Genomic DNA, 12,720 nt, shown 5'->3' with positions numbered 1-12,720 from the left:
GGCAGGAAGTGGGGGTGAAAGAGGGATTTGTTTGATGGGAAAAACCACCAGAGCGGCATCCAAGGTCCTTGTTTATAAAAACTGCTAGGAATTATCAAAGTACAACGAAAAACAATAAAATCCTAACTATGAACGAAAATAAGAACAGTTTTTGTAAAATATTTTGAAAATGCATCACTAAGAACAAGAGGTGAGCAGACGCTCTGACTCAGACCATCCAGCGGTGAGAAGGCACTGAAGAAACCACAAGGCAACACAAGGACGTATGCGCGGACCACCAAGCAATACTACTTTGAAAAGCTCTGGCTCTGGGTGCATTACATATGTGCAGTGGAATACAATAAGGACCATCACTTAAAGAAGAACTATGTATTTCCATTTCCTATGCCTATCCTCTTCCTCAGTGACCTGTCTTATCAGTTCAGACAGTAAACTCTTTGAGGCATGGGCGAGGTCATTACTCACGGAGTTCAGTATCACGCAGTCCTATGGCATTGCATTACAGATGTCAAATAACCATAATCAGCAAAATACTTATTCTTTATAGAAAACTTGAATAACTTTTCGGACATATTTCAAAAAAGTTAGAAGTCTCTAAAAGTAGCACTATTTATATATTATGCTGCCTGGAATTATATAAGATATCGTCATCAATTTTCCATTTAAATGGGACAAAGCCAGTCTATGTCAATAAAGTCAGACAAATATAAATAAAAAACAGCATATTTAACTAAAAGTTTACTTACAAAGTCAAAAACCTTCAAATAAATATCAAGCATTATGTTTAACTTCAATTTAACTTGATTTCTGCTCAAACCAAAATTAAAACTAAGACCATGTTTTATTTTCTTACTGATTTAAGAGCAGCTGATTTTAGCCAGTCTACATATACAGAATTAAAAATCTTCTAATATTTAAGACAACTCAATCAAAACAAATTACAACCAGAAATAGACTAATTGCCCTTTGGATAATTACTGAATTATGTAGAAAGCTGGAAGAACTGAATGTTTTATTACAGGTAAAGACACGGAATCAACATAACCGGAAAAGGATAATGCAGACTTTTCTTTATGAGGAAATTTCATTGCTGTTATTTTTCAGACCACCAAATTTTAAGATGAGTACTCACCAAGTCTTTCCTAAGTTGAATAAAAAACTGTTTGCACTTAAAAGAAATTTTTACAATCTTCAACCTAAATGAAAAATGAAATAAAATCAGAATATTTATACACTTTTAGTATAATGAAATCATATTAAAATAATTATGGTACATTTATTGAAATGTATGTTTTCTACAGAGAACTAATTTAATTCATATGAACTTTCATTTGGCAGGAAATAGCTAAAAAGAATAATGGCTATATTAGTAGTTTGTATGATTTAAGTTTTGTAAACGAAGGCACTCTTCCTATGTACATTTCATTGGTATATTGGTAATTTTTAAAATAATTGTTTCACATATATATCTTTCAGTATTACTGTAACTCCTTAATAAATTCTCTTTTTTTTTTTTTTAAGAGCTTCTGAGAAATCACCATCTTTGCAGGGGTCATATTCTATCTATTAGAAACATACTACAATGTTGATGCAATAACTAAATTTATGTGAAATTCCTGGGATTAATGTGTCACTTAAAAGAAAGTTAGAAGCTGGTCACAGCAGTGTAGGATGGGGAAAGACACCAGTGATCAAATCAGACTCAGGCAGTAGCAAAAGAGAAAAGAAAATGCTATGATCAGCTATAAGGAAGTGAGGGTAAAGAGAATCTCTAACTGTCCGAGCTAGCAAAGCAGGTCCTTTATGTCAAATTCCAGGGCGGTAAGCCTGAAACACAGGCCTTAGACCTACCATCAAATTCTCTTAGTAAAGAATTTGTTAATGGGCTTGTATCCCTATTTAAAAAGTAACTGGACTCATAGCAGATACATATGCTATAAATAGTTACAATGCACCTTTCCCACATGTTGGAAAACCTACTGAAGAAAAAGATACAGGTTTGTTCAAATACAAAAATCAGAACAGAAATGTTACAAAATGCCTTCTTTTCACTCAGAACTAAATCAATGGCTATTATAAGAATAAATACAAAAATAATCAGTTTATGCAGACAGTCACATTAAGCGAAGATTCTTCAATGTGCTCCCATAGTAACCCACTGATGTCCTGTCATCATTTCAATAAGAGTCCCCCTCCCACTAGGTCTACAAAAAGGCCATATCACAGGTGCAAGTAAGACAAAGAGTAAGGGACTGGGAAATCTAAGTGTTTGTTTTCCTTTTGAACAAGAACTTTTCCCCAAAACCAAGAAAGGAACACTATCACTGGGCAAACAAACCTCTATGAAGTGCACTTATTAACCAGAATTTATACCGTATTTTGTTAAATCCAAATTATATGGGGTATAATGACAACTTTCAACTTCTGTAATTTGAAGATGGCAATGATCTAATGCAGGGGTGGGCAAACTACAGCCTAGGGGCTGGATCTGGCCCACCAGCTGTTTTAAGCCAGCCCTCGAGCTCCTGCTGGGGAGCAGAGACTGGGGCTTGCCCCGCTCCAGCCAGAGAACAGGGTCGGGGGCCACTTCACACAGCTCCCAAAAGCAGTGGCATGGCCCCCCTGCAGCTCCTACGCACTCCAATGGCCACCTCCGGTACTCCAATGGGAGCTGCAGGCGCCGTGCCTGGGGACTGGACAGCGTGCAGAGCCACTTGGCCATGCCTCCGCATAGGAACTGGAGAAGTGACATGCCGCTGCTTCCAGGAATCGCTTGAGGTAAGCGCCGCCCGGAGCCTGCACCCCTGAGCCTCTCCCCATTCCCCAACCTCCTGCCCCAGCCCTGTTCCCCTCCCACGCTCCAAACCCCTCGATCCCAGCCTGGAGCACCCTCCTGTACCCCAAACACCTCATGTCCAGCCCCACCCCAGAGCCCACACTCCCAGCCAGAGCCTGCACCCCTTCCTGCACCCCAAACCCCTGCCTCAGCCCTAATCATCCACCCGCCCTCCGAACTCCTCGGTCCCAGCCCAAAGCACCCTCCTCATCCCCAGCCCCACCCATAAGCCTGCACCCCCAGCGGAAGCTCTTCCCCCCCCCCCATGACACCCCACTCCCCTTCCCTAGCCCGGAGATTTCTCCCAAACCCTGAACTAATTTCTGGCTCCAACCCAGAGCCTACACCCCCAACCAGAGCCCTCACCCCCTCCTGCACCCCAACCCCAATTTTGTGAGCATTCATGACCCACCATACAATTTCTATTCCCAGCTGTGGCCCTCGGGCCAAAAACTTTGCCCACCCCTGATCTAATGGGTGCCAGGCTGTACTCCTCTGGGTGTTTCTGAAAATACTTGCCATCCAGCACAATTAGCTCCATTCAAAAGGCAATAAAATTTACTCCTGAAGAAGATTTGTTTTTTTAAATGAGGTCGAAAGATAAGCCAGGTCTGTTAGGGATGATGGAGCAATATTCAAAAATGAAGTGAAAAGCACCAGCATCAGGAAATCATCCCAATCCTCCCTTTAATTTGGTGACAGAATCTTGACAAGTGGCTCAAAGTCACCTTGAACCTTCACCAGCATGCCAGCTCTGGCACTGTTTCCCTGGTTACACTTGACAAGTTCTGCTTCACCTCTTTCTCCAGCTTTGTGATATAACTGAGGTCAAAGGAAAATGACCATCACCCATTTACTCTTAAGTAATAAAATAAATTGCTAATAAAGTTATTAAAGTGTGAAACTGCTTTATAAACCTAAGATAAAGTCCATGCCAAGTAACTGGTTAGCAAGTGCACAAAGCATTACAACATAATCAAGGTGTATTCAGACTTTGCCATATATGCATTTTTTGATCTCTAAGCACATTCAACATAAAAAAAATTAAGCCCGTCACAACCTTCCCTACTCCGTCGCCCCAGGAAAAATCTGAGAAAACAAGATCAGCAAATCCAGACACTGGTGAACAAAGGTGAGGGAAAATGTTAGCTTAGGTGCCTTAGACAAGTACAACCACCATGGTACCACAAGGGATAAAGTGAATCTTTCAGATGTGCAAACTGATTAGGATTTTATAGGTCACATCCACCTTAGAACTTCATCTTGAAACCAACTGGCAGTCAGCACACCACAAAACACATGTGTGATGCACTCCTTGAATATAATATTGCTTAATAAGCTGACTGCCTCATTCATCCGATGAAGTGAGCTGTAGCTCACAAAAGCTTATGCCCAAATAAATTTGTTAGTCTCTAAGGTGCCACAAGTACTCCTTTTCTTTCAGCTATAAGTGTAGTTTCTGGATAGTTTGAAGGTGTAGCTTTCATGTAGGACACATTATATTGTGATTCAGCCTACGCATGATGACACCACAGGTAACTAAAGTGAAGTCTTGTCAAACTCAAATGTTTAACAAGCTACCTTGACAACTGTTGCTAATCAACTACCCAGAAGCATGTAGAGGTGGGTGCCACCTAGCATACTGAATACACTGCAAATGAAACTTTTCACTAGCAATGAACAAGAGGGATGACAGAACAGAGCCCCATTGGTCCCTTAAGAGCAATGACTCAAAAACTATCTTCTCTCTCCCGTCGCTCAAAAGAGCCAATTCCATCACCTGGGAGGATAGTTCACTTCAAATCTAATCTGAGCATTTATCTGCCAGACAGCTGTGAAGAAATATCACTCGATCACTGACTGAAGCCTGGATTAATCAGGTTATTAACCACACAAAACAGTTTCGCTGACTGTGACTTTGCTGATGCTAGATGTGAAGAAACTTCTCTGCATCCTTCCGTCACAGGCCTGGTATAAGATTTCAAAATCTCATTATGCAGCAACTGATAGAATTCAGACCAAGAGACTGCCTGATATCTAGCCTTTTTCTTCATCAGTTGCAAGTCAACTAAATACAATGGGAACTCGTGAGTAGGGAGCCAAGGAAGAGAGTGTTTAAGATGATACAGGAAAACTACATCTTACTAGATCATTGACAAAGTGGCCCATTAGCCAGACAATCATTCCTTTAGCTTGCAACACACATTCAGACTCATACACATTAAGGTCAGAAGGGACCATTATGATCATCAAGTCTGACCTCCTGCACAATGCAGGCCACAGAATCTTATCCATCCATTCCTGCAATAGACCTCTCACCTATGTCTGAGCTTACTGAAGTCCTCAAATCATGGTTTAAAGACTTCAAGGTGCAGAGAATCCTCCAGCAAGTGACCCATGCCCCATGCTGCAGAGGAAAGTGAAAAACCCCAGGGTCTCTTCCTATCTGCTATGGAGGAAAATTCCTTCCCGACCCCAAATATGGCGATCAGCTGAACCCTGAGCACGTGGGCAAGATTCAGCACACAGATACCCAGGAAAGAATACTCTGTAGTAACTCAGATCCCACCACATCTAACATCCCATCACAGGCCGTTGGGCCTATTTACCATGAATAGTTAAAGATCAATTAATTGCCAAAATCATGTTATCCCATCATACCATCTCCTCCATAAACTTATTGAGTTTAATCTTAAAGCCAGATAGATCTTTTGCCCCCACTGCTTCCCTTGGAAGGCTGTTCCAGAACTTAGTCCTCTGATGGTTAGAAACCTTATCTAATTTCAAGTCTAAACTTCCTGATGGCTAGTTTATATCCATTTGTTCTTGTGTCCACATTGGTACTGAGCTTAAATAATTCCTCTCCCTCCCTGGTATTTATCCCTCTCATATATTTAGAGAGAGCAATCATATCTCCCTTCAGCCTTCTTTTGGTTAGGCTAAACAAGGCAAGCTCCTTGAGTCTCCTTTCATAAAACAGGCTTTCCATTCCTCGGATCATCCTAGTAGCCCTTCTCTCTACCTGTTCCAGTTTGAATTCATCCTTCTTAAACATGGGAGACCAGAACCGCACACAGTATTCTAGATGAGGTCTCACCAGTGCCTTGTATAACAGTACTAACACCTCCTTATCTCTACTGGAAATATCTCGCCTAATGGATCCCAAGATCGCATTAGCTTTTTTCACGGCCATATCACATTGGTGGCTCATAGTCATCCTGTGGTCAACCAATACTCCAAGGTCCTTCTCCTCCTCCATTACTTCTAATTGATGCGTCCCCAGCTTATAACTAAAATTCTTGTTATTAATCCCTAAATGCAAGACCTTGCACTTTTCATTATTAAATTTCATCCTATTACTATTACTCCAGTTTACAAGGTCATCCAGATCTTCCTGTATGATAGCACAGTCCTTCTCTGAATTGGCAATACTTCCCAGCTTCGTGTCATCTGCAAACTTTATTAGCACACTCCCACTTTTTTGCCAAGGTCAGTAATAAAAAGATTAAAGAAGATTGGTCCCAAAACCGATCCCTGAGGAACTCCACTGGTAACCTCCCTTCAGCCTGACAGTTCGCCTTTCAGTATGACCCGCTGTAGTCTCCCCTTTAACCAATTCCTTATCCACCTTTCAGTTTTCATATTGATCCCCATCTTTTCCAATTTAACTAATAATTTCCCATGTGGCACCATATCAAACACCTTACTGAAATCTAGGTAAACTAGATCCACTGCATTTCCTTTGTCTAAAAAATCTGTCACTTTCTCAAAGAAGGAGATCAGGTTGGTTTGGCACGATCTACCTTTTGTAAAACCATGTTGTATTTTGCCCCATTTACCATTGACCTCAATGTCCTTAACTACTTTCTCCTTCAAAATTTTTTCCAAGTCCTTGCATACTACAGCTGTCAAACTAACCCGGATCACTTTGTAGTTACCCGGATCACTTTTTCCCCCCTTTCTTAAAAATAGGAACTATGTTAGCAAGTCTCCAGTCATACGGTACAACACCTGAGTTTATAGATTCATTAAAAATTCTTGCAAATGGGCTTGCAATTTCAAGTGCCATTTCCTTTAATATTCTTGGATGAAGATTATCTGAGATTTAGGCCCACTAAACTGTTGGAGTTTCGCTTCTACCTCGGATATGGTAATATCTAGCTCCATATCCTCATTCCCATTTGTCATGCTACCATTATCCCTAAGCTCCTCATTAGCCTCATTAAAGACTGAGGCAAAGTATTTGTTTAGATATTGGGCCATGCCTAGATTATCCTTAACACATCTCCCAACCATCTCTCCCAAATTCCTAGTTTAAAGCTCTCTTAATCAGTTGTGCAAGCCTCCATCCTAGAAGGCTATATCCTTCCCTACTCAGATGAAATCCATCCCGAGAGAACTGTCCTCTGTTCATGAACGCCTCCCAGTGGCCATACATTCCAAAGCCCTCCTTATAGCACCACTGCCTGAGCCATCTGTTGATAGTCATAATCTGGTCACACCTTTGTTGCCCTTCTCTCGGAACAGGCAGAATCCCACTGAAGGTCACCTGAGCCTCGAATTCCTTAAGCGTCTTCTCCAGCCTGGCATGGTCTCCCTTGATACGTTCCAGCGAGAATCTAGCCGTATCATTTGTTCCCACATGAAGGATGATCTGTGGATTCTTTCCCGCTCCCTTTAGGATCCTCTTCAACCTCAGGTCCACATCCCGTATCTTAGCACCTGGTAGGCAGCACACCCTTCTATTGTCTGGATCAGCTCTGGTTACAGGCCTGTCCATTCTTCTCAGCAACGAGTCCCCGATCACAGAGACCTGCCTTTTCCTGGTGACGGTGCGATTCTCTGGTCTATCCCCTGTTCCCTCTGGCTGCAAGTTCTTTCCATTCCTGTTCTCCCTTGTAATCCTCTTCAACCCATCCTGTATCCTCCTGGGGCTCATATTTGGTGTTGTCTCCATTGACTCTTCCCTGTTTTCTATAGGACTAGCCGCTCTTCTCTTCTTCCTTGCCCTTCCACTGTCAGTGACACACCCCTTCCTTATCTCTAATCCTAGCCTCAAAATCAAGATACAGAGTGTGACCAACTACATAAACTGCATCAGAAAGCAGGGACAGACCCAAGTTGGTGTCATGGTAGCCAGTAAATCCTGACCTAACCTACAGAATTCATCCTCCAAGTGCATAATCAAATGACTCAGAATATAGAACTAATTAACTTCAAATGATACTGCAGAAAACAATCCACAGGCACTCAGATAATACTATTACTTGGGGGGGGGGGAGGAGGCACATAAATAGATATGGTTTGCATCAATTCAAGAAGGGACTTTTTGGTATAGCAAGATCATCTGTACACATATGCAGATCTCCTCACACTACTGATGAATCCTAAAATTTGCAAATGAAGTGGATATGCTGTATCAGATCTAATTTTAGGAGGCCCCCCTGAACTGTAAATCATATACACTCGGTAGTGCCACACCAATTTGATAGCCTTATGATACATGCTATACAGTATCTAGTTGGAATAATCTGGGCCAGCGATTCTCAAACTGTGGATTGTAACCCAAAAGAGGGTCATAATCCCATTTTAATGGGGTCACCAGGGCTGGCATTAGGCCCTTGCTCAGGCCCAGGGCTTAAGTCAAAGTCCAAGCTCCACTGACTGGGACTGAAGCCAAAAGTCTGAAGGCTTCAGCCCTGGGTGGTGGGGCTCAGGCTTCGGCTTCAACCCTGAGTGGCAGGGCTCAGGTTACCATCGCCCAATTCAGGGATGAAGCCCTCAGACTTTGGTTTAGGCCTCCAACCCCCCCCCCCCCCCCATCCAGCCCCGCTGGGGTGGCAGGGCTTGGGCTCAGGCTTTGATCCCCCTTCTTGGGGTCGTGCAATAATTTTTGTTGTCAGAAGGGGGCTGCAGTGCAATGAAGTTTGAGAACCGCTGATCTGGCCTAACCAAGGACCCACTGCCTCAAATAGTGAAGTCTCTGCAAAAGCCATATGATTCTTTCCTAATTAAATCACATTTAATAACTACTATATTAGTCAATGACATTACATTCAACAGCATAACTGAAAAGCAGTCCCTACACCAGTAACAACTGGCAATAACTCCAATTCCTGAGACTTTGGGCATTGCCAGTGGCATCATATTTAATGGCCTTTTCTCTGCACATCATCTATCTAGTCTTGTTCTGCCCACCAGGACAGGGAACGAGGAACTAAAAGCTTTCACAGTCTATCTCGACCCCAGATTCTCATATGGTATTCCCCGCAAAGTGTTTTCTATCTAAAGGACAAATGGTTAAAAACACTCTGAACCCCTCCCATTTCTACCTTCTTCAGTGCTCTCCCCTGTCACAGAGGATTAAATGGCAACATACCCACCCAAATCCTCAATCCCTCTGTGACGCAATCACATTGCAGGGAAGACAGGATAATACCCCACACACCCAACCAATCCACCTATGGAAATGTTACCTCCCAGGAAGAGCCAAGTTATTGACACAGGCATCTTGTGCATTGTATTTTTAAAACATTTCATACAATTTCCCACAAGTAAGGATTAAAACATTATGAACTTTAAGGAGAACTATAAACACCATTAAAAAATAAAATTTTATTTATCTAGTAAGTTACTGAACTTTAAAAGCAAGCAATATATGTAAAACTAAAGACAAAGCACTGTCAGCAGCATATTAAGCTTCAAAAAAAATAAGCACAAATTTTTAGCATTATGTAAACGATACAGCTCCTGTAAAATATTTACATGCCAATTTATTGTGTAACTATTTTCGGATTTTTAAAGTAACTAGGAATAGCTGACTTCTTACTTTAAATAGGCAATTACACTACTGTGGGATTCTTAGAGTGAGAAAATTAGTTCAAAGCAGAATATTCAGCACAAGCGTCAAAAACATTTTCAGCGTTTTTTTGCTCACTAAAGAGGCCCAATTATGTACCTCAGCCACTCAAAATACCTGCATTAGTTACAAAATGATTCCACAAAAACAACAAGGAGTCCAGTGGCACCTTAAAAACTAACAGATTTATTTGGTCATAAGCTTTCGTGGGTAAAAAACTACTTCTTCAGATGCATGGAGTGAAAATTACAGATGCAGGCATTATATACTGACACATGGAGAGAAGGGGGTTACCTCACAAGTGGAAAACCAGTGTTGACAGGGCCAATTCAATAAGGGTGGATGTAGTCCACTCCCAATAATTGATGAGGAAGTATCATTAGGTCCATCAATGGCTATTAGCTAGGATGGTCAGGGATGGTGTTTATCAATGGGTATTAGCTAGGATGGTCAGGGATGGTGTCTCCAAGCCTCTGTTTGCCAAAAGCTGGGAATGGGCGAGAGGGGAAGGATCACTTGATTACCTGTACTGTTGACACCCTCTGAAGTATCGGGCATTGGCCACTGTCGGAAGACAGGATACTGGGCTATACAGACCTTTGGTCTGACTCAGTATGGACGCTCTTATGTTCTTATGAAAGCTATCAAGGCAGAGAGTGCTCTGGTGGAGTGTGTGCGAGTCCCCAGTAGGTGTAATGGTTGATGCTGATAGCAAAAGTCAACGAAGCCGGAGAGCCACGTAGACAGCCTCTGTTTATATATGGCATCTCCCTTAGATCGTTCATGATGAAGAGAAATAACATTGGTGATTTTCTGAAAGTCTTTGTCCTCTCAATATAGAATGCTAGAACTCTTTGGATGTCTAGGGTGTGGCGCCTTGAGGTGGAGTCTTGCCAGGTTCGAGTGGTAGACCTGGCCTGCATTCTGAGACAGGAGATGAGGTAGAAGTGAAAGAGTACACGGTGGATATATAGCCATCTTCAGGAGGTAAGGAAACCACATTTTTCTGGGCCAGGTGGCAGCTATCAAGATGACTCTGCTCCTTGTTTATTCCTGTGAGATTTTGGGAAGAACGATGGGAGACAAATGGGCTGCTTCAGGTGTAATGAGGAGGCAACTTTAGGTAAGAACTTAGGGTGTGGTCTTAGGGTAACTGTTTTTGAAAAATATTGTGTACAGGGGGTGTGCCATGAGGGCCTGCAGTTTCCTATTCACTGGGCAGACGTGATAGCAACAAGAAAGGCCACCTTCATTGAGAGGTGAAGTAGTGAACACATCACGAATAGTTCAAAAGGGGGCCAGTAAGACATCACAGCACCAGATTGAGGTCCTATAATGGAGTAGGGGCTCATATTTCAGGGTAAAGTTTATGTAGACCCTTGAGAAAACATTTAGTGATCAGGTGGGCGAAGACTGAGAACTTGTCTACTTTGTGGGGGAACACCATGATTGCTGTGAGGTGTACTCTGAGCTCCTGGAGAGACCTGATTTCTTAAGTTTCAGTATGTAGTCCAGTACCATTAGAGAAGAGAAGAGAAAGTCACCATAGTTTGGCGAAACATCACGTCAGACAAATGGGTACTAGATATCATTGAGATTGTTTATTCCATCCACATTACCTCCATCCCTCCTACCCATCTTCTTTCTTCGTCCCTCTTCAGAGAAACTGTTGCAGTACCGAGAGCAGCAGTACCAAAGAAGGTGTTGTCAGCGGTACCGATGACTTTGCTGCGGTTGTTGGTTCCAAGGGTCGTGCAGAAGGTGGCACCACAGCCTATACCATTGCTGAACTGCTCGGTGCCACATGTTTGAGCGGCTCCAGTGGTACCGAGGCAGGGAATGTAGATCTCCCTTTACTGCCTTTTTCCAAGCCAGCCTGCCTAAGGTCTTTTGCTTGTGTGGTACTCACGGTACTGGATAGTCCTGCTACCTCAGAGGTGGAACGTCTTGCTGCAGTTGGTACCAATGGAGTCTACTGAGTTGGGGAACGCCGCTTTTTGGAGGATTCCCGAGGGGAGTTCAGAACCCGCTTCTTTGCTGCCTTCTTGGCAGAGTGCTCCTTCCCCTAAGCATGTGGAAGAGAACCTGTCAAACACTGCTGTAGGAAACTGTTCCCCCGGAGAGGTCCATGATCCTGGACTGGACGTGGGCCATAATAGACTTCTCCATCATGAGAAGTTTTAGCTCTACGTCTCTCACCTTTCTGGCACAGACTTTCAAGTTGTGGCAGTGGGAGCACTTTCGAGGTATGTGTGTCTCACCGAGGCAGCGGACACACTGTGAGTGCCCGTCAGACTCGGATCGAGGAGCAGCAAGTGAGGCAGCATTTAAAACGGGGGAGGTGGCATGCCCCCCAAAGTAGGGTTCCTCCCATGAGCGAGGGTAACTATGCTACATTAAGGGGTGTTCTAACAACTGAAATGTAAATTCCTAAGAAAAAAAGTGGTTTTGTTTTTTTAAGAAAATAAACAGGGATGGGTAAGTAATTACTGACTAACTATTAACTAACTACTAACCAACTAGTATTCTAAAGTTAAAACTAGAGAAAGCTGAAGTACAGAGGCACTGCTAAGTGCTCTGTCTCAAGCTAAGGGCGGCAGAAAAGGAACCAAGGTAAGGTTGGTCGCACAGCACTATGTCACTGCCAGAAGTGGCGTGAGACAGAGACAATGCACATGTGACCCAACCAGGCACTGCTACTAAAAATCTACAATTACAAGCGTGGGGGAGCAGATTCATCTAAAGGGACCAGAGGGACACTAAGAAACAAATACAAAATATATCTGAAGGACAGAACAGATCGTGGGAGGTAGGCGGGGGGGGGGGGGAAGGGGTGAGTGCACTATATGTGAAAGAAAACGTAGAATCAAATGAAATAAAAATCTTAAATGAATCCACATGTTCCATAGAATCTCAATGGATAGTAATTCCATGCTCTAATAAGAATATAACAGTAGGGATCTATTATCGACTACCTGACCAGGACAGTGATAGTGAAGATGAAATGCTAAGGGAGATTAGAGAG

General features: G+C 42.8%; 1 protein-coding gene across 7 annotated transcripts in view; it reads right to left on the bottom strand.

The window, feature by feature from the left end:
- The window catches only part of PTPN4 (protein tyrosine phosphatase non-receptor type 4), a 236,115-nt gene that overhangs the window by 117,177 nt on the left and 106,218 nt on the right, over positions 1 to 12,720 (bottom strand). For 6 of the 7 annotated variants that reach the window (XM_073305038.1, XM_073305037.1, XM_073305040.1 and 3 more), the window contains one exon: positions 1,133 to 1,196. The exons of the other annotated variant lie outside the window; for it this stretch is intronic. In XM_073305038.1, coding sequence (XP_073161139.1) covers positions 1,133 to 1,196 — 64 coding nt within the window. The remainder of the gene's footprint in view (positions 1 to 1,132; positions 1,197 to 12,720) is intronic. 7 annotated transcript variants of the gene reach the window in all.

The sequence above is a fragment of the Lepidochelys kempii genome, chromosome 11, assembly GCF_965140265.1.
Source record: "Lepidochelys kempii isolate rLepKem1 chromosome 11, rLepKem1.hap2, whole genome shotgun sequence".
Lineage (NCBI taxonomy): Eukaryota > Metazoa > Chordata > Testudines > Cheloniidae > Lepidochelys > Lepidochelys kempii.
This window is presented reverse-complemented; position numbering and strand designations above follow the sequence as displayed.